This window comes from Rhinolophus ferrumequinum, chromosome 23 (genome assembly GCF_004115265.2).
Source record: "Rhinolophus ferrumequinum isolate MPI-CBG mRhiFer1 chromosome 23, mRhiFer1_v1.p, whole genome shotgun sequence".
In the NCBI taxonomy this organism is placed as follows: Eukaryota; Metazoa; Chordata; class Mammalia; order Chiroptera; family Rhinolophidae; genus Rhinolophus; species Rhinolophus ferrumequinum.
In genome coordinates this window covers 25,227,987-25,253,315 of record NC_046306.1, presented here as the reverse complement: position 1 = coordinate 25,253,315, position 25,329 = coordinate 25,227,987, and the positions used below count along the sequence as shown (strand labels likewise).

General features: G+C 51.0%; 3 protein-coding genes across 12 annotated transcripts in view; all 3 read left to right on the top strand.

Annotated features, from left to right (window-relative positions):
* Positions 1-1,064: 1,064 nt before the first annotated feature.
* LZTS3 (leucine zipper tumor suppressor family member 3) lies at positions 1,065-10,697 on the top strand. Of its 7 annotated transcripts, XM_033094808.1 has the most exons (8): positions 1,090-1,189; positions 4,374-4,462; positions 4,718-4,841; positions 5,027-5,182; positions 5,454-5,723; positions 6,155-6,637; positions 6,973-7,842; positions 8,152-10,697. In XM_033094808.1, exons 6-8 carry the CDS (start codon positions 6,173-6,175, stop codon positions 8,848-8,850), a joined length of 2,034 nt encoding a protein of 677 aa, XP_032950699.1. In that variant the 5' UTR covers positions 1,090-1,189; positions 4,374-4,462; positions 4,718-4,841; positions 5,027-5,182; positions 5,454-5,723; positions 6,155-6,172; the 3' UTR covers positions 8,851-10,697. The 7 variants fall into 7 exon arrangements, with proteins under 7 accessions (XP_032950704.1, XP_032950702.1, XP_032950703.1 ...); XM_033094809.1 differs by lacking the exon at positions 4,718-4,841; XM_033094810.1 differs by lacking the exons at positions 4,718-4,841; positions 5,027-5,182.
* Positions 10,698-12,476: 1,779 nt separating this feature from the next.
* Positions 12,477-25,329, top strand: part of UBOX5 (U-box domain containing 5) — a 30,677-nt gene continuing 17,824 nt past the window's right edge. For 3 of the 4 annotated variants that reach the window (XM_033094467.1, XM_033094466.1, XM_033094463.1), the window contains exon 1: positions 12,477-12,596. The gene's annotated coding sequence lies outside the window, so the exon portion shown is untranslated. Of the gene's footprint in view, positions 12,597-12,889; positions 13,101-25,329 lie in introns of all 4 variants that reach the window. The other variant, XM_033094465.1, reaches the window with a different exon arrangement.
* Positions 12,481-23,450, top strand: FASTKD5 (FAST kinase domains 5). The gene is made up of 2 exons (XM_033094462.1): positions 12,481-12,596; positions 18,457-23,450. The coding sequence occupies exon 2, from the start codon at positions 18,647-18,649 to the stop codon at positions 20,942-20,944; it is 2,298 nt and encodes a 765-aa protein (XP_032950353.1). The 5' UTR covers positions 12,481-12,596; positions 18,457-18,646; the 3' UTR covers positions 20,945-23,450.

Genomic DNA, 25,329 nt, shown 5'->3' with positions numbered 1-25,329 from the left:
AAAAATTCAGAAAACAGGAAATAGCAAGAAATAAAAACTATAAAATTGGATGACAGATAACCAAATAAATCAGCTATTAACAACAGAAATACAATGAGTTAATTCCCAGCCTGAGTGGAGGCGCTGCGGTTTTTAGGGCAGACCCTTTGTACCTACAGACTTTGGCTAATGCTGAACCTTCGGCCTGGCTTGCATCCCCGCCCTATTCAAGGCTAAGGCCCCCAGTTCCAGGCCGACCACTTCCTCCGGGCAGTCCTCCCGGGCTACCCGGGGCAGAATGAAGACTCCTCACAAAACGCGGCATGCGCGTCCGAAGCTGATGCTCCGGATCGGGGAGGAAGCCCCCACCTCACTCTCTCACCCCCGGATGCAGCGTGCGGGACGGGGGCGAGCCTCGTGTCAGGTGCAGGGCACAAGGTGAAAACACTCAAACCCCACTGCTGAACTGTAATGTGTATCTTTTTCCTCGTCGCCTGCCTTTTCCCCAGGACGGTGAGCCTTTGCGAGCAGCAAGTTTCAAATCGGCTCGGTTTGCTGAGGGACGCAGTCACTGCCCCTGGAAGCCTCCCACACGCCCGCCTGCGGTCTCCGTGCGGGAGCGAATCTCCCTCCGAGGTGTCGGGTCCACCCCTGACGGTCCGCCCCGGCGCGCCTTGCAGACTTGCGGGGTATCAAGGTGTCTGGTGGGAGGCCGCGTCGGAAGAGCAGGAGTGGGAGAGAAATGGGGCTCGAGGCTCGACGTCGGGAGCCACTTCCCCAAGCGAGAGGGGCTCCTCCCTTTCTCCAAAGATGTAGGATTCAGGGAGAGTGTGGTCCCACTGTATTTGTTGGAGGGTTTGGGGGTGGGTAACACGGAAGGAGCAGAGGAAGGAGCTCAGGGCAGACTCGCGGCTCCCTAGAGTAGGTGAAAGAGGGGTCCCAAGCGCGGGCCAGGACGCAGCGACCAAGGGGTTAAGGCACTGCGCCCCGCCCCAGCCCAGGGATTGGCGGCCCCGGGGGGGCGTGGCTGGAGGGCGGACCCGCGTTTGCCGCAGCCGCGGGTGGGCGGGGCCCGGGCGGGGAGCGGGAGGGGCGCGGAGCGGAGCCGGGCCCGCGCCGCGCGCCCCGGCGGGCGGGCTTCGGGCTGCGCCAGCGAGCCGGGCCGGTGGCGTCGGCGCCGAAGACCCCGCGCCGGACCCTGAGGCAGCGAGTAAGTGAGGCAGGCCCACCGCGGCGCCCCTCTCGGCTTGGACCTGTCGCTTTGCCCGCTGCACGGCGAGGCTCGTCGGGCCAGACCCGGAGCTGAGGAAGGGGCGCGTCCCGCTGCTGGGGTCCCGGGGAGGAGGGGAGTGGAGATGAGGCCGATGATGTCATGGATGCTTCGCAGGGCCTGGGAGGAGGTAGCGGCCGGAGGGGGTGCGGCCCGGATTATGTCACCTCTTCCCTCTGCGCCCCGCCCCCCAGGGCCACACGCGTTGGTGGGAGCACCGGGAGGTGCGGGCGGGATTCCCCCCACTGCAGAGACCCCTGGGCATCTTCTCGGGACGGCCTGTGGCAGGGGTCTCCATCTGCGGCGCTGCGGGGCCCGTGGGCTGCTGGTGAATGGCAAACACCCCTACCCCCACCCCCACCCCCCGCGCGGAGGCTCGTGTGTGCGCGCGTGTATGTGTGCTGGGGGGGGCGCTGTCAGCCCCCTCAGTCCTGAAACACCAGCTTCATCAGAGCCAGGATCTAGTGGATGGGCCCCTTCACAGTTATCGCCAAGGAAAGATGGATCTCCCCTCATACATCCCAACCAAGAAGTTCTGGAGACCTCTGCACCCCCAAAAGACCTACAGTGCCCCCGATCTCTTTTCTCTCTTAGTTCTCCCCAGAAGCCCTTCCTGATTTCCCTGTGGATTCATTGCCTCTTTGCATTGCTTATAACTAGCATTCCCACACATATTCTCTCTGCATCACCTCAGTGCCAGGGTCCAGAGACCCCAGGACTTTGCCATCTGTGCCCCCTGGAGCACCCACAGGCCAGCCCCAGGGAAGCCTCAGAGTGAAATCTCCTTGGAGTAGCCTAAGCCAAGTGTTCCAAGACCCGTCCCCACTATGAGAAATCAGAGATGCTCTCCAGGGAGGCAGCATTTGAATTGGGCCTTGAAGGATGCAGGATGGACACACAGATCTGGGAAAAGGTTGTGTGTGGAGCGGAGAGGGGCTAAGCTCAGGGAAAATGTGATGGACAGAGAGGCCTTGGCGGCTCTGCTACAAACTCTGTTCTGGTTCTGGGGGCTGAGAGGAATGCCAGGCATTTTACCCATAATATATTTAATTCTTAAGATTCCTGTAAGGTAGGTGTGAGACCCCAAGGTGAAATAACCTGCATGCAATTCCACCCCTAATCAGTGATCTGGAATTTACACTTGGAGCTGATGTCTCTAGAACTCTGCCTAGTCTACTGCGCTTGGCGCTGCTCATGGAAGAACTTGGCTGCCCAAGAGCAGGGACAAGATCGGCTTTGCCCTTTAGAAAAAGTCTCCTGGCAGCTGTACAGGGGAGGGAGTGCAGGGGAAGAAAGGCCAGTGAGGACCCCCCAGCAAGGGTGCTGGCGGGGTGTGCTGCTAAAATCTTTAGGGGGTGAATGGGCTGGGCTTGGGACCTCTGAGGAGAAGGGTGGAGGGACACATGTAGGGGGCTGGGTAGTCACTGTGGGTTGGAGGGACCTGCCCATGTAATTGCAGGCAGAGCCCATTTGGCCCCTTTGTGACAGCTAATAATGTGTGTAATGTCCCAGGCACTGAGGGTGGATGGGCAGAGATAGAGACAGAGACAGGCAACAGGCTGTCATCCCAGATTGTTGAGCTGATGCCATGAGGCCGCCTTTGCAGACCACACTCAGATACCCAGGCCCTTTCTGGATCCTGACCCATAGACGAAGTTCAACCCCTTCCCTGGGCTGTTTCTGCTTATCAAGAAAACATATGACCCTCTTTGTCCTGCCAGCTCCCTGCTGGAGTTTTAAGGAAACAAGGTGGGAAGAGGCAAGAGGCAGGGAACATGGGTTGACCATGACAAATTAGAATTACGGCAAGAAACTTTGGGGAGCAAGGCCTGAGGGAGAGCTGCTGTGGGTTGGCAGACGAGCAGCAGTCCTGGGACCTCATTTCCATCCAGAACTCTGGGTATCTGAACCTGGCTGGGAACCACACACGTTCCAGGGAAACAGTGGGGCAGAATGGCATATGACCAGCCCCAACCTATAGTCAGATTCTTCTTTCCTGGATCTCAGAGAAGGTAGTACTGCATGTTTATACTGTACCTTACAGTTTACAAAGCACCTCCTCGAACATTCTTACCCCGTCACTGTCATGATCAACATGACCACTTCTGAGGTTTGCTCCTGCCCACACCCAGACCTCTGGCTTAGCCCCCTTGCCTAGATATCTGATCTCACTATTGGTACCTTCCTTTGGCATATCAACACACTCAGGTTTCCACCATGTTTAATTTTAAAATTAGAAAAGAGCCCTTGATTCCCAAACCACTTAGATGACTGTCTTCTCTGATCTGTTAGCAGGGAACCTCCCATCTTTCCCTCCAGGCCCCTGTACTCCTGTCGTCTGGCTTTGCCTTGTATCATCTTTCTGAAACCATTCTCAGACACCAGTGACATCTCCACCTGCCAAGTCCAGGGCACACTCTCCAATGCCACTTTTACCTAGCCTCTTTTTAACACCAGAGCTGTCCCCACATTCTTGAAGCCCCCTCATCTCGGTCTGCAGGGCCTGCCTTCCCCTGGCCTTCTTCCTGCTCCCACACTGCCTCCCAGGATTTGGGGGCTCTGCCACCCTAGCTCCATGCTAGGCCCCACCCACACTACCCATGAATGTGGATGGTCCCACTCTCTCTATCCAGTAGTGAGTGATACCTTTCTTTGGTCTTCCCCAGAGCACCTATTTTCCCCAAACATTCTCCCCCGTCATGTGAAGTGTGTCACGCCCACACTGTTGCCCCAGCCCAGATCCTCCCTTGCCTCCACCCCCTGAAACCCATCTGTATGAAGTTTTATCAGTTCTTCCTCACAAACCCTGCCCAAGCCTTCCCATGGGTTCCAAGCCTCAGGTCACTCAGCCTCCCTCCTCCCACTCCTTAGCTGCTCCCTACACTGCACCAGGGATGGTGAGAGAAGGGGGTCGTGATTAGGGTAGGAGGGGGATTTCTGAGCTGAGGGGTAGCGGGGTTGGAGTGTACTGTGAGTGCAGGCAGAACAGGGATAGTGAAGCATTAGAGGAACCTAGGGCACCAAAGTAAGGAGGTCCTCTCTCAGAGTCTGCACCGAAATTACTCCCTGGGGGACAGATTGGCTGAAGGGAGGAAGGTGGTAAAATGCTGTTCTCCACACCTAGGGGCAGACGCTGAGAGAGTGGAATTTCACAAAGGCGGTGTGGACTGGCTTGGTGATGAACTTTCCAACCACCTAAGGCTGTAATTCCAGGTGTGGTGGCCAGAAGACTCCTAAAGGGCAAGAGTTTTGTCAGGCTCCCCTGGTCTGGGGCCTAATAGCACAGACAACTTTAGAAGTGGGCACAGTCTGAGGAGTGCTTAAGGGGCTGGGGTATGCCACCTGGATCCCTTTACCTTGGTAAAGGAGGGCTCCCTGCCTGGTTTCTGATGGGAGTAGGGGGAAAGGGGCTGAAGGGCGCCCCTGCTATCTCTAGCACACATATTTGAGCGTCTACACCCGTGGCAGGCACTGCCTGCTGCCCCTGCCCTGCTGCCTCTGCCCAGCTGGATTATGCGGATCTCTGGGGCAGGTGTTCCCAGGTGCAGACTTGAGACAAAGGAACCAGGAAGTGGGGCCTCCCTGAGCACAGGTAACCCGAGGCCCTGCTTGCCCTGCTGGCCCTGCTCCTGTGGGCTGGCCTTGAGGGGGGGGTGGGGGCGCATGCCAACAGAGGGGCGCAGAGGACTTCACGGTGCGCTGAGCAGGGTCAAGGTCTGTAGGGAGTGGGGAAGGGGAGTAAGCCAAGAACTCTTCCCGGAGGCAGTGAATTTTTAGCCAGGTTCCAAGGCGCGGAATCCTCCTGGGCACCTCTGGGTGCGAAGGCCCCTCCCCTCCCCGTCCACCTGTGGGAAAGGCAGGCCCGGAGGGAAGCTCCGCGGGCTACGGCAGCTGGCTGCATTACGTCCTCCGAGCTCCGGGGCCTCTACCAAGGTACTGGAGCGGGGAGGGGCCCTCCGTGCCAGGCCCCCGTGCGGCCAACTTGGAAAGATCTCCGGGAGGGCTCCCTGGACACGTGCTGCAGTCGCGGTAGCCGGCTGGCCGCGGAGGCCGGGGCGTGCCTGTGGTGGCCCAGAGGCGCCAGGCAATGACAGTTCCTTCCCCAGTCCCCCAAGACGGCTTTCCCCTCCCGCGTCCGCTGCCTGCGGGCGCCTGGCACGTGGCAACTCCGCGAGGTAAGTCCTTCATTCCTTCCATTTCTCAGAGGAGAGAACTGCAGTCCGTGATGGCTCAGTCGGCCAATCCGAAGTCGCGCAGCTGGTTGGAGCCCAGTCCTGACTGCGAGAGTGAGGCCCATGGCCTCTGCAGACCGGACCTCGGAGGGTCCCAGGCTTGAGGACCCGGCCGCCTCCCCACCCCCTTGGAAAATCAAGGAGAGGAGCCTGCGCTGGTAGTGAGCCTCCACTTCTGCCCTTGACTGCAACACCCTAAGTTAGGGTGCCGGAAGAACCCCACCCACAATTTTTGGATAGGGGTGGGTTTCTCTCCCTCCTTTAATTTCTGAGGTTCCCTCTTGGATTTAGGTACTGTGTCCCCTTCCAACCCCATCTCCCTACCCATGAGGTTGGGATGTAGGCGCCCAGACACAGGGTAAAGAACCCTCAATTCCAGTGAGTAATTGAGGGGGCCACTGAGTCTGGGAGGCTCATGTAGGAGGAGGTGGGGTTGAGGTGTGGAACACAGAGCTGAGCAACGCTGGGAGGGTATGTGCACGGTGTCCCGGGCTTGGGCTTTGTCAGTTAGGCAGCCCCCATTACCAAGCTCTCTCTCTTACCCCAGTGCCATTCCTTGGGTGTCTGGGAACTCTTGTTCCCATTGTAGGGAAGGGGACCCTGAAGGACAGAGTGTGGGTGGTGGGTGTAGGGGTGGGGCTGACCTATCTTGTCTTCCCACCTATGCCCACAGTGCCCCCCTGGCTTAATCATGGCGAAGCTGGAGACACTGCCTGTGCGTGCTGACCCGGGGCGGGATCCCCTCCTGGCCTTTGCCCCGCGGCCCTCTGAGCTCGGACCCCCAGACCCTCGCCTGGCCATGGGCAGTGTGGGCAGTGGGGTGGCCCATGCCCAGGAGTTCACCATGAAGAGTGTGGGCACCCGCACAGGGGGTGGGGGAGGCCAGGGCAGTTTCCCCGGCCCCCGCAGCAGTGGCAGTGGGACCAGCAGGGAGAGGCCCAGCCGCTACCCCTCAGAGGACAAGGCGCTCGCCAATTCCCTCTACCTCAATGGTGAGCTGCGGGGCAGTGACCACACAGACGTCTGCGGCAATGTAGTGGGCAGCAGTGGTGGCAGCAGCAGCAGCAGCGGCGGTGGCAGTGACAAGGCCCCACCACAGTATCGTGAGCCCAGCCACCCACCTAAGCTCCTGGCCACCTCTGGCAAGCTAGACCAGGTCAGTCCCCAGGGCCTTTTTCTGGGAGTGGGAGGCAGCCCAGAGAGGAGGGTGAAGTGGGCCTTTTTAGAGTTTGGGTTGTGGGCACCAGGATGGAGGCTAGGCTGTGGAGCTGGGGGGTGGGACCTTGCAGGCCAAGTCCAGCTGGTGGGACCAGGTCACAGACATGGCTTGTGGGGGCCATGAGGTAGAGCCCCAGCCCTGAGCAACTCCCAGGATGGAGATCAGTGGAAGTGGGAGGTGGGGCTGAGCAAGTCTTGGCCACAGGGAAGAGGCTGCGGCCCAGGCTAAGGCCCCTTCCTGACGCCCACTCCCCCTTCCTTGCTTTTATGCAGTGCTCAGAGCCGCTAGTTCGGCCTTCAGCCTTCAAGCCTGTTGTACCCAAGAACTTCCATTCCATGCAGAACTTGTGTCCCCCACAAACCAACGGGACCCCTGAGGGACGACAGGGCCCTGGTGGCCTCAAGGGTGGAATGGACAAGTCTCGGACCATGACCCCAGCGGGTGGGGGTGGGGGCGGCCTCTCAGACTCAGGCCGCAACTCACTCACAAGCCTGCCTACCTACAGCTCCAGCTATAGCCAGCACCTGGCACCTCTCAGTGCCTCCACCAGCCACATCAACCGTATTGGCACTGCCAGCTATGGTAGTGGAAGTGGCAGCGGCGGCAGCAGCGGTGGTGGGTCCGCCTACCAAGATCTGGGGACTTCTGACAGTGGGCGGGCCTCCAGCAAGAGCGGGTTGTCCTCATCCATGGGGCGGCCTGGCCACCTGGGATCAGGAGAGGGAGGAGGTGGAGGTCTGCCCTTCGCGGCCTGCTCACCACCCTCGCCCAGTACTCTGATCCAGGAGCTAGAGGAGCGGCTATGGGAGAAGGAGCAGGAAGTGGCAGCTCTGCGGCGCAGCCTGGAGCAGAGCGAGGCGGCCGTGGCCCAGGTGTTGGAGGAGCGGCAGAAGGCGTGGGAGCGCGAGCTGGCTGAGCTTCGGCAGGGCTGCAGCGGGAAGCTGCAGCAGGTGGCCCGCCGCGCCCAGCGTGCTCAGCAGGGCCTGCAGCTGCAGGTGCTGCGGCTGCAGCAGGACAAGAAGCAGCTGCAGGAGGAGGCATCCCGGCTGATGCGGCAGCGGGAAGAGCTTGAGGACAAGGTGGCCGCCTGCCAGAAGGAACAGGCGGACTTCCTGCCCCGGATGGAGGAAACTAAGTGGGAGGTGCGGGTTGGGGCTTTCTCCCCCTGCATCCCCTTCCTGCTCTCCCTCTGGAGAAAGCCTGAGCAGTACCGCAAGGGGAGTGAAAGGAATGGGGGAGGGAGCGGCAAATTCATTAGGAGTCTGTGAGGACCAGAGGTGTCTCTGGGTTGGGTGTGATTGGAGTATCTGTCCTGAGTCTGGGGAGGGGGCCCCGTGTGTCACTTCTGCCCAGTCTGACGCTTTGGGGAGCCCTGGGGCTGGATATGAGGGTGGGGTGAGGTGAGAAGAGCTCTGCCTTCACCCTGGCTTCTCCCACCCAACCCTACCCAGGTGTGCCAGAAGGCCGGGGAGATTTCCCTCCTGAAGCAGCAGCTGAAGGACTCGCAGGCCGATGTGTCCCAGAAGCTGAGTGAGATTGTGGGGCTGCGCTCCCAGCTGCGGGAGGGCCGGGCCTCTCTGCGGGAGAAGGAGGAGCAGCTGCTCAGCCTGAGGGACTCCTTCAGCAGCAAACAGGCCAGCCTGGAGCTGGCCGAGGGCGAGCTGCCCACCGCCTGCCTCAAGCCGGCGCTGACCCCGGTGGACCCGGCGGAGCCGCAGGATGCGCTAGCCACCTGCGAGAGTGATGAGGCCAAAATGCGCCGGCAGGCCGGGGTGGCCGCTGCCGCCTCCTTGGTCTCCTTGGACGGGGAGGTGGATGCCGCAGGGGAGAGCGGGACGCGGGCGCTGCGGCGGGAGGTGGGGCGCCTGCAGGCCGAGCTAGCAGCTGAGCGGCGAGCCCGGGAGCGCCAGGGGGCCAGCTTTGCGGAGGAGCGCCGCGTGTGGCTGGAGGAGAAGGAGAAGGTCATCGAGTACCAGAAGCAGCTGCAGCTGAGCTATGTGGAGATGTACCAGCGGAATCAGCAGCTGGAGCGGAGGCTGCGGGAGCGCGGGGCTGCGGGGGGTGCCAGCACACCCACCCCCCAACATAGCGAGGAGAAGAAAGCCTGGACCCCATCCCGCCTTGAGCGCATTGAGTCCACAGAAATCTGATCCCTGACCTGGGCATGCGGCCTTTTGACGAATGTCCTGTCAAAGGCCAGAATCCCCAGTATCCCCTCCCGCCATCTCTCTTCACCACATTTCCTGTTATCCCCAGACCAAAGAGGTTCTCAGAGCAGCCTTGACCAGATCCCTCCCCTCCCCCCACTGAGTGCCCTCCCAGCTCTACCCCTGCCCCTCTGGGCAGCCCACTGGGACCCTCCTCCCAAGGAGGGAACTGGGCAGAGCAAGTGGGGAGGAGGGGCCCAACCTGCCTTTGTTGGCACACCCTTGTTGGAGATGGAGGCAGCAGGCCTACAGCACCGTGAGGTGCCCCCGCCCCTCGGTGGGTCTGGGCTGCTACTGTTAGCCCCGTGGGTCCAGTGACGCTCTCTGTGCTCACCTCCTAGGCCATGTGCCCTGAGGGGGCCTGCATGGGGTCTGCTGAAACAGACAGACCTGAGGCTCCTGGCCTCTCTCCTTCCTGCACTATTCTCTCTCCCTGGGCAGATTGGCAGGACAAGTGGGAGCAGATGGCCTGCCTGGTTGAGAGGGCTACCTGCCCAGCCCCTCCCCCCAAGGTTTCTTGGGCTCAGGCCTCAGAGCCTGACTTGGTCCTGAATGTGTGTCTATATGTGTGTGTTGGGGGAGGGAGGGGCTGGGGCTGGAGGCTCAGTGCCCAGGAAAGATCTGCTCTCCTATTCCTGGGAAGGCTCACCTAGAGGCTTCTTAGTTCTACCCATCCCCCTTCTGGCCAGGATCCAAGGGCAACAGTCCCACATGCTTGGCGGACCCCACACCCAGGGCCACTTTCTGGCTCTAACTACAGCTATTAAGTGCTACCTGCCTCTCAGGCACTCCCCTCACCCAGTTCCTGAGGTCATGAGTGTCTGTGATGTCTTCCTGTGTCTTCCCCATTCCATCCCCCCAGCCTCCTGCTTTCATGCTCAGAACATCATTGTTCCAGGCCACCTCTTCCCCCAAACCTCACTTTTTCTTCCAGTAGAAAATTCTGCTTGATCTTTGGTGCACTGCTCTCTTCCAAGCTCCACTAGGCCCAAGCCTGAGCCTGAGGTCTTTGTTTTTGGGGGGTGTGGTGGTGGTGGTTGTGATTGCTCTTGAAGAACAAGGCAACCTGAGAGGAACACTGACCCTTGGGTTCCCAGGCCCTGAGGTAGCCCAGCTTTTGCCCACGGTAGGCCTGGCATGGCCATCGGTGGGGGGTTGGGACAGCCAGTGTGACTTCCTTCCTCCTCTCTGGGCCCTCTCAGAGTCCATCTCCTCAAGATAGGAAGGGAAAGGCAAATTTCTAATTCACCAGCAATAAAAATTGGAGGAGGCTTGGTCCTCAGCCCTGGTATTTCTCTTTTCACTCTCCTCCTCCCAGCCCCAAGACTGGGTTTGGGGTGGAGAGAGCTGGCAACTACTGTGAGCAAGTCCCCCAACCCCTGACCAGCCTCCTCCTATAACTGGTGACTGTTTAACAAGCTGTGCGTCACCCACAAAAACAGGAATGCCCCTCTGTGTGGCCTCTATCCCTTTGCACAGCCCCTTCCGGTGGCCATCACCAGATCTCTCAACTGGGTTGGGGGCGCCATGCTGGCAATCACTGCCCATTGCACTCACCCCTCACTGCACCCACCCAGAACTTGGGCCTGGGACAGAGGGGCAGGGGGAAGAGAAGGCGTTAGTAGGGGAAAAAAAAAGAAAAAAAATATGAACAGACTCAGCTTTGGGACTTCCAACACAAAATAAATTATATATAAATATATATAAATATATATCTCTACCATATGTGATGGAAAGACTTCGTTTTCTTTTCCCAAAGAAATAAAATGGAGAAAGCTTCTTGAGTTGCATTCTTTGGTCTGTTTGTGTCTTTGCAGATGTGGGAAGTGAGGCCTAGGTGAGGGGGCGGTATGGAGGGCAAAGCTAGAGTAAACAGATTTCCCTGAGGAAGCACCAGACTGGAGACAGGCGCTCACTGGGCCGTGCCGGGAGGTTGGCTCAAAGCCCAAGCTCCTCCATGTTGCCCAGAAGGAGTCGTGGTTCCACGTTTCTGCCTAAAGGGGCTTTCTCTTTAGTTCAGACTGTCACCAAAAGGGTTTCAAGCTGGTTCCAGCTCGGAATCTGGACACCAGGCTGCTGGCCAAAAGGCAGGTGATGCAGGACAACTAGATGCAGCCTGCAGTGGCCTGAGCCACCTTACAACGACGGGCTAATATTTCAGGGCTGAATACATAGACATGAAGACAAAACCAGTTTAATTAGTGGTGAGGCCCCAAAAGCCGTAGGGACCCAAGCATGCTGGAAACAGGGAGCTGTCCCCTGCGGGTAAGTGCTGTCCTTTATGATAATTTCTGTCATCCTCACAAAGCTGCCAATCAATAATGCATTCTGCTACAAGTAACACAATCTGATTTACAGGACCTTGAAGAGTGGTTTATTTTCAAGTCTGCTCGTAGGCATCCTAAGTGTCATAGGTATTGGTTCATCAAGGACCTAGACTCCTCCTACTCTCCCATTCTTAGCTTGTTCCCACCAAGCCACAAGGTGGCTGCCACAGCTCCACGAACTCACTGAGGCAGCCCACTTAATCATGAAAGTAAAAACTTCCACAGAATCCTGCCAGCATGTTTCCCTTCAAATTTTGTTGGCCAGAACTGAGTCACATGTTCTTCCCACTTCAAGGGAGGCTGGGACATTGAGTATTTGGCAAAGAAGAACAGGATTGTCATGGTTGCCTAGAAGCAATGTGGTTCATCCCCTGGGGATGGGCCCTCTGCTCTCTCTGGGTTTTGCTGGCAAAGACAAAGTCATAATCAGCAACTAACAGTGTTTGCCCTGGTCTGGCCCAAGTGAGAGAACCCTCCCTAAACAGTGGTGTCTGGGGTCTGGGGCCCCAAATATTCACACCCAGGCAAACAGTGCCCTCCACAGAGCTCAGGAGTTGGGATGCCAGGCTTGCCCCTCCTTGCAGTGAAGTGTCCTCCCTACATTGGTTTTGTCTCCCCAACAAGATGGTGCCTCGAATGAGTACTAATTCTTAGATCTCCTTCACAGCTCTTAGGATGGGTAGACCAGCAGCCAAGGCACTGACAAGCTATGAGCACTCTGACCAGCAGCTCTCCAGTGCCCCCCAGGAATGGCAGTCTGGGGCCAGGCCGTGGAAGATCTCAGTGGAGCCTTTTCCTTGCTTAGTAGCCCACACTGACTCAGGTGTGAGGCCCTCTACTTAGGGAGGTGGAGAATCACCCTGGCTCATTCGCCACAGCACTGACCTCGAGCTCCAGCTCCTCACATCCATTTCTCCTAACAGGCTCGGCTATCCATCACTAACTCTCCTGGAAGCACTTTATAGATACATCTCTATTTTAAATGCATGATTACCCTCATTGTACAGATGAGAGACTAGGCTCCCAAGACCATAAAATCCTGAGTGGTGGTCTGCGATTCGAACCTGTGTCTACGCTATTCATTTTCTTCCAGCGCGATGTATCCTCGGCGGTGTTTCCTCTCCGCAGGTCCTAATTCCCCCCGACTCTTCGTCGTCCTCCAGTGGAAAACGTCCTTGAAAAACGCTGACAGAGTCTTTTGAGCCTCGGCCGCACCCGTCACTCGCGCAGCAGCCGGAAATAGCGGGCAGTTGGCCGGAAGTGGGGCTGTGAGGCCCGAGTGTAGCTGGCGTAGTCGCAGTGGTGCGGCAGTCTGCGGGGTCTCGGGTCTGGTGTTCCGGCGCCCGCGCTGGCGAGACTCAGGTGAGTGGAGGCGGCTGGGGAGGAGGTCGCGCCGGCCGCTCCCTGCCCGCCTGAGCTGTGGCCCGCGCCTCGTGCCCTCCTGGCCGGCCGAGGGCCGGCGCGTGCGGAGGCCCTGTTCTGCGCTTCCCCGCGGGGTTAGCGGGCGCCTCTTGCAGACCAGGCTCCAGGGAGAACCTCGGCGACCCCCACCACTCCGGAATTCTGTAACCTTGGGCAAACGGTGTATCTGAACCTTGATATATTTTTTTTTTCCCCGCTGTGAGACGGGGATAGTAACAGTACTTGCCTCACAGGGCTGTTGTGAGATCTTCTGCTACACCTCGTATCACACTTGAATGTGCATGCGAATCATTTGGGGATCTGGAGATGCTGATTCTGTAGGTCTGCGGTGAGGCCTGAGAGCGCGTCTCGAGCCAGCTTCCAGGGGAGGCTGCTGCTGCTGTTCCTCAGGCCACACTTTGAGCAGGAAGGCCCTACGTTGTTTTGCTTAGTACCCGGGATGGGGTAAGTTTTCAGTAAATAATCAATACGTATGTACCTTTCCCCCATTTTTAACAGTTTCTGGTTGCACAAGCCGAACTAAGGGTAGTACTGATGCCCCCCTGCCTTTTTTCTCTCCAGGAATAAGAAAAATAATTGCCTTTTCTCTGTCCTGACTCCGGAAGCTATGGACCCTCTTTATCCCAGTTAGGTTAATCGACCTCCTGAGGTGGTGCTGCGCTGCTCACTTACTGCACATCCTTGGACAGTGCTTCCTCCTGTGGAGCTGGTAGCCAAGTGCTTTAGCACCAGCATGGCTGATGTTTGAATGCTTCAGTTATTTATCGCTGCTGTATTCTGAATTCATGTTTTCTGCACTTGGGACACACTTTGAGTAGTTAGAACAGCTGCCTTTCCAGAACTAGATTCTGCAACTCACTGCTCTGAACGGCTTTGGGCAAGCTCTGGGATGAATTCTCTACTGCCTGGTAGACCAAAATAAAACCTGAAGACTCAGTGCTGTATAATACAACTGAGAAAGTGAGGCCTTCCTTTGGAAATTATGCAGGTCTAATTTATTTGTCAGGATGGCTTTCTTCCCCATTCATTAGTTTATTTTTTTCTGATCCTCTGTAAGGCCTTGCCATTCATCATGCAAATAAGTCAACTTTGATATCAAAGAATTTTGAAGATCCCCCTTCACTTGTCTGAAATACTGTATTATGTGGCCTTGCAAGTCTAGGAAAACAGATAAAACCAAGTGTTTATGGAGTTAACAGGAGTTAACAGTGATAGATACTTGGACCATTTATTTGGTAATTTTTTCACATGGCTGAGGGTGCAGATACTTCTGTTTACCTACTTGGATTCTGTCAATCCTTTAATCTCATTTAGATGGGCTGAGAGGACAGGAGTTTCTGCTCTTTGTTGTTAAACTCAGAGATTGTTTAAAGATAGACTCTCATCAGACCCTTAAAGAGCAGTGGCTCTAACAGAATTATCTGTGGGGCTTTGTCAGCTATGTCTATTGGCCCTTGTTACCATTGTAATAGAGCAATAGGAGAGTCTTAGAAGGGGAGGAGAGGGTTACATAAGCTAAAAAATTTCACTGATAATTGTGACATGCTGTTTTCTCTCCCATAAGCATGGAAACTAGAATGAAATGGAGGAGATGGGCTGTTAGACTTGATTTGGGTTTGGCTTAGCCCTGTGGGCAGTACTTATCTTGACTTAAACACCTTTGCATTAGTGATTTACCTTTATAATAGTGGTAGTCTCCCCTATTGTAGGCTGTGCTCCTGTTCAGAAATAAGCACAGAAGAGTCTAGCCCAGTTAGCATCTGCATTAACAGCTAAGGGTCCATACTGTCAGTCTCTAAGCCTTCACCATTGGCTTTAAAGCTTTGTGTCATCATTTCTGCCCATTCTGTGGGTATCCATAAAGTTCTATAGACAGCAGGAAGTGCTTGCACTACAAATAGCTTTTCAACATTTTCCTTGAATGTTAACGTTGCTTTATCCACTGATTATCTTGAAGAAGACCTTAATTCCCTGTTAACATACGCATTTTGTAAATTTAATTTTTATCAAAGTTGTATATGGTTTACACAAATAGTTTGGGAGCTTGTAACACCAAATATTAATTTACTCTCTTTTCTCCCTTCATTTTTGTACCCTAGCGGCACTTTCATCTATTTTTCTACTTCTTTTGGCATTTATCAGTATATTTCTAAATAACATATTCGTGTTGCTACTTCTTGATTTCTCAGAGATATCTGTATTAATGTCTATAAAATCTCTTGACCTCTTTATTGTGGACTTTGAGATTCTAGGTTTCTTGTATTATTATGCAATCTTCCCCTACCCATCTTCACCTCTCTTCATCCTCCCAGTATAGTTTGCTCATAATTTTTGGTTCATATTAATAAGATTATATAAATATTCACAGCTGAGCAGGGAGTATAATATAATATTTTTTTGTCTTGTACAACATTTTTGTTTTCATGGAGTTAATTTTTGTTACTATCTTGGTTTTTTATTAATCTACTTATTACTTGTTTGTCCCCAGATTATCCACCAGAAGTGTAAATCTCCTCTCCCAGGTAATACCCATCTCCTCCAGCATGAACTGGTTGCTCTTTATGTCTGCTCTCGGCTCTAGTCCTGGGATCTTCCTTCATCATTATCCTGGGGTTTCCCTTTGCTTCTCTCCTATGTTGAATCCTAAATTCTGGATCACGCATCTCTCCTGCCGATTTTCAGGTCTTCACTTGTGGTAGATCTCTCTACCTTGTTATTGGAGCATCTTGTAACCCATTCCTTCATACAGATTTCTCTTTGAGGTATTCTCTTTGTTTTTTGTAAGTAGTGTAAACTAACCATAGTGATAGCTAGGACCCTAGACGATTAGAGGTGGGCAGGGCTTTTGAGCTCATCTGGTTCTAACTCTTAGCTCCCTGGTATCTGGAAAACCCTATAAATTGTTCAGTGTCTTCTGCAGCCCCAGTCTGGAACCTTACTCCCCTTCTCGTCTCTCCAATACACCAGCAATGTTAGTTTTGGACTCAGACAATACTTGATGTCAAACCCCACTGTGTACCTTGGCTATGTAACCTTTGGCAGGTTTCTTAATCTTGTGAAATCTCTTTTTCCTCACCAACAACATGGAGATAATAAAACCTACCTTACAAAAAGGGTGTGAGGATCAGAACTACTGCAGACACAAGGCTTGGCACAGAGGAGACTCTAAAACAATTGTGGCTCTTGGTATCTCCACCTTGGGACTTAGCATGTATTTTTACAAATCAAAAAGAGCTACATTAATTCAAAACACGGGATCTACATCAGCCAAACATTGATATTCCAGGAAATGATTCTTTTTTCCCATAAATTTTATTGGGGGACAGCGTGTTTCTCCAGGGCCCATCAGCTCCAAGTCGTTGTCCTTCAATCTAGTGGAGGGCACAGATCACTGGCCCATGTGGGAATCGAACCTGTTGTTCAGAGCTCACGCTGTAACCAACGGAGCCATCCGGCTGCCCCGGAAATGATTCTTTTGTTCATTTTAGGACCATGCATAGTAATTTTATTAAGTACTGATAGGAAGTCTTGATTGAAGTAATTTACATTATTTAATGTGCTTTCTAAATTATATAATTCATAAAGGTATTTGTTAAATTAATCCATGTACTCTTCTATGCTCACAGTTCTAACCCCAGTAAAAAGGGGAAAAAGGTTAATTTATCAAAGATATAACAGAAAGTCTCCCCCACAAAGAAGCAATATAGTTACTTTTCTTTTATGTAAGTGTGTTTTAGGTGATGGCACTTATTTGTGTTCTGTTTGTTCCACTGATGTTTGTACATACTTTTCCATGTATTGATGCGCCTCATTCTGGATGGACATTGGAGTTTTGTTTCTGTTTTATTTTTTCAGTTATTTGCTTTAGATAACACAGCTATTTTGTAAAAAAATAAAGTTTTGTCTTTTTAAAAAGTTATTTCTTGAGATAGTTCCCAAGATGAGGTGAAAGACACAGATTTGAATAGTTTATGTCTTTAGTTGCTCATGGTGTTGGACAAAATTTACATTCCAAGTTCCAAAGCAGGTCTTCCTAAAAGCCCTGTTCTGTTACTGGAGTTCCGTTATTTGCTTTCTCTTTTCTTTCCGCTTTGCCTGTGCTGCAGTGTTAATTGAGCTTTCTAGTGACTGAGGCATAAATCTTAAATTATCATCTAAATATTAAAGAGAAAATAAAATTATTTCAGTATTGTTTTCTAAATTTTAAAAAGTTTGCTATCTACAATCATAGGAATAAACTAATGGTCTATAGCAAACTTTGTCTAAAGGGTGAGATAGTAAGTGTTTTATGCTTTGCAGGCCATGCATTTTCTGCCACAGTAACTCAACTTTGCTCTTGGAGCGAGAAAGCAGCCATAAACAATATGTAATGAATAGCCTGGCTATGTTCAGATAATACTTTAAAATCAGGTGGAGGGCTGGAATTGGGCCATAATTTGCTGATAACCTGGTCTGTAACATCTGGACCCATAGATTGGAACTTGCTGGGCAAAATGGTCCACAGGCCTCAGTAAATAACCAAGTGTATAATGATTTCATGTGAAAGAATTTTGCTCTGGTTCACAAAGAAACTGGAGCATACATTGCTGCCATGCAGAGAAGCCTTTGTAGGTGGGTTACCCAAACAGGAACTGACTGGCCTGCCCTGTGGTCCCCTGGTTCTTATGCCATAGGCTCTGGAAGGAAGAGGCTAACAGACGAGTTAGGTATTTCAGAAAGTCATTTTGGTACCCTCAAGAGCGTCAAGGGATTTTCTGCAGCACCAGCCCTGTCTGGTCCATATCTTGGCAGCTCAGGGTTCTCTGGGTTCTGCTTGTCAGGCTTCGGCATTTCTCAAGTGGAGGGAAAGCCAATAGGCATTTAGAGAGCAAGAGTATAGCAGAGTCCATTTAATAATCTCTCCTGGGTTCTACCATGGGAGAAACATGGGACTTGTTAGCACGCGACTCACTGGAGGCGTCCTCTGCCTCCAGAGGAAAGCTGTGCTGCTCCCTTCGCACATCAGCCGGGCAGTCGTGTGCACTGGTGTTCCCTGAACCCTGAGTCCAGCCTTGAGTTCCTTTTTGCTTCCCACCCATGAATTGACGGTGAGGAGGGCTTTGGCCTTCTGCCCTCCCCAGCCAAAATGAACGAGTTTTTGCACATACTTCCTAGTTTCATGACGACTCTGCAATAGTGATTCAAACTCTGTTATCAGCCTCCTGAAGAGGAGAATACGCGTCTTACGAAAGGCATAAGAACAGCGTTAGAACAGAATTCTGTAATCAAAAGTTTTGTACTTTGGGAACAGGGAAGGTTATTGTGGCTATAATTAATTAAACTTCACACCAAATTCCACGTTTTACTTTTGGTAGCTTTTACCAGCTTTCTTATTCTCCAAGTGGGCCCTTTATATGTTGATATCAAAGACATGGAATCGGTTGCTCACTTTTGTTCCCAGCTTCCTTTTTGGAAGTCGGCCTTCTTCCTTCCTCTTGGAAGTTAACAGAGCAACTGTCTCATCTCTAACCATCACTGCTTTCCTTCTACCATAAAGGAAGTCTGTCCAGAGGACAGAGGAAGTCCAGAAGGAAGGCTGGACTGAGCAGCAGTCTGGAGAGCTGCCCGGTAGTACCCTGGTTTTGAGGTTTCCTTGTGTCTTTATGCAAGGCACAGAGTTTATCCTTGATATATGCTATCTGGGCATTCACTAACATTGAACTTAAGTGGACAGCAAAGTTTTAATCCAGTTCTTATAATGTGTACATTTTGGTATTGTGATGGGTGGAATCCACTTATTCTTCGTCTACCCTTTTTTCAGTATCTGGCACCAATTCTGGCCCAGTCATTTGTGATCCATGGCTCTTGTGATATGCTGAAGATTTCCAGGCAGTTTCTGTGGCACGCCTCCCCATCCAGCTCTAATCAAGCACCATATAAACAAGAAATTGCCTGGTCAGACCTGTGAGGACTGTGTTTTGACCGCCAAAACGATCAGTACTGTCGCCAGAATGGCAGCCACTCTGAAGCTGTTCAAACCTTTAGGATATCGAGCGTTTTGCGGTCCTTTTGCCTACAGTGCAACCCAAAGTGTGGCATATTGGAATGTGGGAAACCGCACACGGCACAGGGGACAGGACCCTCCAGAGCACAGTAGCCTCCACCATCCTGCCAAAAAAGTTGAGAAAACTTGTGACACCTCCTCTCCGCGTAGGATCCTGACAACCAGCAGTGCCCTGCCGGGTTTGGAGTTCAGCAGGGCTTCTGCCTTGAAGGCCAGCACGCTGAAGCCAGGCTCACCCAGGGCCATGAAAATTGATGAAGAGGATGTAGAAGTTTTTGACTCCTTTGAAGACCCCCGAGTTTTCCTACAGCTAAGACCAGAGTACCAGCTTCACAGCTATAACAGATCTGAGCCTTGTCAGCCCCTGTCTGTTTCAGAAGGTGAACTAATTTTGCACAAAGTCACAGTTTATCAAGATAATCTCCAACCTCAAACGATTGCCGATTATTTGTGTAAGCTGAGCTCTGTGCCTGCAGAGCAGCGTCCTGTTTTGCTGTCCAATGCACGCTTTGCTTTGCTCTGCCAGCTAAGTGTGAAAAACATACAGCTCTTTGATGCCCCAGATCTGATCAGTATTTTGAAAGCCTTTGTCAGTTTAGGAATTCCTCATTCCCACTCAATGCTAGATGTGTATGAAACCAGATTTTGCCATAAGGTGTGGGAGATGAGTCTGGATCAACTTCTCTTGGTGGCTGATCTCTGGCGGTACTTGGGCCGCAGAGTACCTCGGTTTTTTGAAATATTTTTTAGTTATCTGAATTTGCACTGGAAAGATCTATCCTTGTCCCAGCTGATTCACTTGATTTATATTATAGGCGAAAGTCGTCAGGTACCCCAGGAACTAATGCAAAAACTGGAATCGTTGATCCTCAAGTATATAGATTTTATCAATTTAGAGGAGGCTGGTACCATCTGTTTGGGGTTCTTTAAATCAAGTAGTAGTCTCTCTGAATTTGTCATGCGGAAAATTGGAGACTTGGCATGTGCTGACATGCAGCACCTGAGTAGTTACGCCTTAGTGAATATTCTTAAAATGTTCCGTTTCACTCATGTGGATCACGTAAACTTCATGAAGCAATTTGGGCAGATTGCTCCTCAGCGGATTCCTTCCCTGGGAGTCCAGGGTGTCATGCACCTGACTCTTGCCTGCTCGGCCTTACACATTCTGGATGAAGGGGTAATGAACGCTGTGGCTGCTTCCTTGCCTCCCAGGGTAGCATACTGCCGAAGTAAAGACGTGGCCAAGATTCTGTGGTCATTTGGAACTCTGAACTATAAGCCACCCAATACGGAAGAGTTTTATTCTAGTCTGATAAATGAGGTTCACAGAAAGATGCCTGAGTTCAACCGATACCCGGAACACCTGCTCACTTGCCTGCTGGGCCTGGCGTTTTCCGAGTACTTTCCAGTGGAGCTCATCAATTTCGCTCTGAGTCCAGGGTTCATCAGGATAGCTCAGGAGAGAAGTAAGTTTGAACTCACGAAGGAGCTGTATACACTTGATGGTACAGTTGGCATTGAGTGTCCAGATTACAGAGGCAATCGTCTTAGTTCTCACCTTCAGCAAGAGGGATCAGAGCTACTGTGGAATTTAGCTAGGAAGGATATGAGCTCAAAGCCTGAATTTCTAGAAGCTCTCCTTTTACTTGAGACCATGTTGGGTGGGCCCCAGTACATCAAACACCATATGATTTTGCCTCATACCCGATCTTCTGACCTCGAGGTCCAGCTTGATGTTAACATGAAGCCATTGCCATTTAACAGAGAAGCCGTACCCACTAAAGATGTCGCCAGATTAAGGCTTAAGCATGTGGGAGTCAGCCTTACAGATGCTTTGATAAATCAGCTACTAAAGGGGAAATCCGGAGGGCATTTCCAGGGGGAAACTGAGTCGGAGACTGGGCAGCAGCCCATGGAATCAGAGAAGAAGGCAGCCATGCCCTTGGAGTGCTCCCTTCACACTGTGGCAGACAGATTGGGGGCCACGGAGATGGCTGGCCTGTGCCCCCCAGCCTGTGTGCAGGCCCCACAAGTGAAGCTGGCTATTCAGTTAACAAATAAGAACCAGTATTGCTACGGTTCCAGGAGTCTGCTTGGACTGCACAGTATGAAGAGGCGGCAGCTGAATCGGCTTGGCTACCGTGTGGTAGAGTTATCCCACTGGGAATGGCTCCCACTGCTGAAACGGACTCGCTTGGAAAAGCTGGCCTTCCTCCATGAGAAAGTGTTCACGTCTGCTCTCTGACGGGCCTTCGGGGCATTTTTACTCAGAAATGCTGTCGATGTACACTGTACCAGGTGTTGTGAAGCAGTTACAAAAGCCAGAATGTAGGTTTGTAATAAAAGCATCTGTTGAGGAGACTTAGTTGTACTCTTGTCTATTGCAGATTGAAGCTAGTACGTGTTATTGTGAATTAATTGTAACCTCTCCAGTTGTGCAAGTTGCTGCTCATTTGTGTAGTTACATAAACATCTAAAAATGCCCGATTTTCAGGTAATTCCTATTGCATTTTTCTTTGTTCGCCATCCTTGTCTCATGGTTATTTTGAATTTTTAGGATAAAAGTGTTGTCAGACATTGTCTCAAACCAATTTTTAAAAACTGGTTTACCTATACTTTGTCATAAAATAAGAGTCTTTTACAACTTCTCTTACGTTTCGGGATTCTCCCTGCCCCATGCATGTTTTCTTCACACCCTCTAAAATTAAAGTCCTTATTCTTGTTTAGATTCCTTTGGTTGTCCCTAGTTGCTGATTCTGCCTGCTTTAGAAGGCCATTTCAGAATCAGTGAGCTTAATATCTTCCTCTTAGCCCCCTCTTCTCCATTTCTATTTCATTTGCATAAACGACCCCAGCCTACCCCACCTCACGCCCAGGATAGTTTCTCTCTAAAACTGGATCTAGAATAGAATTATATGAGTGCCTCTTGGGCCAGGGGTTCTCAAATATGATGACCGGGAGAAATGTTTTTCATGGCAAGTAGCTCAGACGAGTAGGAAACTTATTACGGCCCGTAACAGGAGGTCTAATGGGCTGAGGTTTGGTGGTTTTCGAGCCATAGGCATAAGGGAATTGTATATATGTCAGTAACTTAATACAGGTAACATTTGTAAACACTTGGAATCTACGAGAATTTCTTTTAAAAGGATCCCTCCCACCATTAACAAGGTCTCAAAGGTGACTTCTTCAGAGAGGACTTGCCCACCCGTGCTGACTAAAACAGGGCCCCGTTGGTCTTTGATCACGCTGTCGCCTTCTCCAGCTTCATTTTCCTCACTGCGCTCAGCAGTATCAGAAGTGATTCTTTATTTGTTTACTTACTGGTTTCCCTGTTGGTGGAAGGTAGCCTGTGAGTTAACTTTGTCTATTTCATTTATCTCCAGTGCCGAGAATGGGTCCGAGCACACACACAACAGTTTAGTGAATGTCACTGGGTTTTGTTGGAGAGTTGGGGGTGGAAGGAAGGCAGAGAGTGTCTGGGTCACAGAGGCCCATGACCTTGCTGAATGGCCGAAGTCTGCAGGGGCTGGGTACCTCCAAAGGTATCTCAGTCAGGGACTAACTGGGCAGATTCATGTTTTAGAAATGTCAGGTAAGAAGCAGGGTAGGGCTAGATTGGGGGTGGGGGGTGCATGAGATGAGGGCCAGACCTATGGGAATGGGAAGTTTGAATTCTAGAGATGTTTGGAAGGGAAAAAAGACATGACTTGGTAACTGATTAGGTTGGGGAATGAAGATTTTTGGTTCCTAGATTGATACGAAGTCAGAAACGAAAATTGGGGTCAAAGCAGAAAGGAATTTGGGTAGAGGATTAATGATGAGTCTGCCTGGTCATGCTGAGATGGCCCATCAGGCAGAAAGCTTCAGGCTGGCGTCCCAGCTGGGGATGACAGGTAGCAGTCAGAGCCACAAGTGAATTAAACTGCCTTGGCCAGGTGGGAAGGAGCTTATGACAGCCTGGCAACTACTGATCTGCTTTCTATCTCTGTGGATTTGCCTGTTCTGGATATTTTTTAAAAGTGGAATTATACATTAGGTAGCCTTTTTTGGTCTGGCTTCTTTTACTTAGCATGATGTTTTCAGGGTTCCTCCATGTTACAGCATGGACCAGTGCTTCATTTCTTTATATGGCTGAATAATATTCCGTTGTGTGGATGTACCATATCTTGTTTATCCATTCATTAGTTGATGGACCTTGGGTTGTTTTGGCTGTTGTGAATAGTTCTGCTGTGAACATTCATATACACATTATTGTTTGAACACCTGTTTTTTCAGTACATTTGGGTATATATACCTAGGAGTGAAATTGCTGGGTCATGTTTTAACTCTGTATTTAACTTATTGAGGAACTGCCAAACTTTCCATGGTAGCTGTACCATTTTAAATTCCTAATAGCAATGAACTAGGGTTCCATTTTTTTGCCAAAATTTGTTATTTTCTGTGTGTTATTTTGATAGCCATCCTAGTGGGTGTGAAGTGGTTTTGATTTGCATTTCCCTAGTGACTAATGGTGTTTAGCATCTTTCAGTCTTAACAATATTAAGTCTCCAGTGCATGAACACAGGATGTCTTTCCATTTATTCAGGTCTTTAATTGCTTTCATCAACATTTTGTAGTTTGCAGTGTACAAGTCTCAAACCACCTCAGTTAAGTTTATTCTGAAGTATACTTTTTGATGCTATTATAAATGGAATTGTCTTAATTTCCTTTATGACTTGCTCTTTGCTAATGCATAGAAATACAACTGATTTACCCAGCACTTTTGCATAATTCTTTTATTAGCTCTAATTGTGTGTGTGTGTGTGTGTGTGTGTGTGTGTGTGTGTAGATTCTTTAGGGTTTTCTGTATATAGGATTGTGTCATTTGTGGATAGAGAGTTTTACTTCTTTCTTCCCACTTTGGATACCCTTTTATTTCTTCTTCTGGCCTAATTGCTCTGGCTAGAACTTCTCGTGTGAAGTTGAATAGAAGTCGTGAAGGTAGGCATCTCATCTTTTTCCTGATCTTAGAGGGAATGCTTTCAGACTTTCGCCATTGAGTGTATTAGCTGTGGGTTTTTCATAAACACCCTTTGTGTTGAGGACATTCCTTTCAATCCCTAGTTTTCTGACTGTAATAAATAATTTTTTAGTGTATATCTCAAATAGTACATGGGACATTCTTATGCTAAATGAAAAAATCTATTGTTTGTCCAATTTTCAGATATAAGTAAGTGGGCATTTAAAACTTTTGTTTGCTAAATTGGCAACACTGAAAAAGACAACACCAAAGCAGGGTTTTTTGAGGGGGCTGCTGAGGCCAGAAGAGAGTTGAATGTTGTTTACGTGTTGCGGAAAGGGTCCAGTAGTCAGAGAAAAGTTGCGGATTCAGGAGAGAGACAAGAACAGGTGAAGTCAGGCCTGAGGAGAGGGATGGCGTTAGGGTCAGGTTCCCTCACCTGAGTTCCCACAGGATTTTGCTGACGCTGTGTGGGGACAGAGCCCCAAAAAGCAGTTTCCAGGCTCTCGGCCTCACATAGAAAGGTGCTGGCTCAGGTAGTAAATGGCCATCGACTGTGATCAAATGGCCAGCAGCTGTGGCTAGTTGGCCGTCAGCTGTAACCAGTGAGCCATTGGGCACTAACATAACTGCCGTGGCTAGGCTAGCAGGAAAAGGGGGACTAGCAAGAAGATGGTGGCTGAGTCTGCAAGCGGCACAGTGAGGGTTGAGAATTGTGTTGCTCCTGGTTCCTGTGTCTCCAACCCAGCCGCCAGCGAGATTATAGTGGTATGACTCCCCTACCTATGGCTCCGTGGGTGTTCCTTTTTGGCCTCACCATGTCCTGCGTTCTTGTGTGGGGAGCGGGAGCAGAGACCCCACAGACCCCGCCTGACACCCCGCATGACACACTGCTGTTAAGGTCCTGAGCGATTGATGTCAGAACTCGGTCCATGTCCTTGTTTTGAGACTGTGGCTCTTCATCTCTGCCTTGTTTTGAGCCCATGAGTTTTTGAAAAGTGTCTACTTGTACCTAGCAGAGTGCCTCACACGTATTAAGCCCTTGAAGGGTGAATTGGCTCCAGCTGCATAAGGTTGCAAGCTCCTCTTGGGCCCACACCTGTGTCCTGGTTCCCTATGCACTCTTACTGGTGGGTGACTGGGGGTAGCCTGGGACAGCTGTCTCTCCTTTTAACCAGCTTGAAGCAAAATGCACCCAAGTCCTTTTTTTTTTCATGATGGGCAAGTAACTCACTTTAGAAATTATAAGAAGTATTGTACTTCTTTAAAAGCTGAAGTGCCCAATTTATAAAATTGCTCGGTGCATTGGTATTCCACCCACACTTTGAGATTAAATGCTTTTCTCTTATTTGACAGGTAATCTTTTCTTCTTCTTTTTTTCCCCCTCTGTAACCTGTTTGAGCCTAGTCTTTAAAATACGTGTTACTGCCAGAATTACTTTCCATTACATTTTTGTGAGATTCGAAAGTCAGATTGTGTAACTGAGCTACGGCAACTTCTTCGAGAGCCAAAAGAAGATGGATGCTGAGGTGTTCAGAAAGTGTCATGGTCACCTTGTCCTCTTTTAAGTTACACCTCTGTGCTGGCCACCCCCAGGTTCTGAGTCCTCAGTAACAAAAAGATTTGCTTGG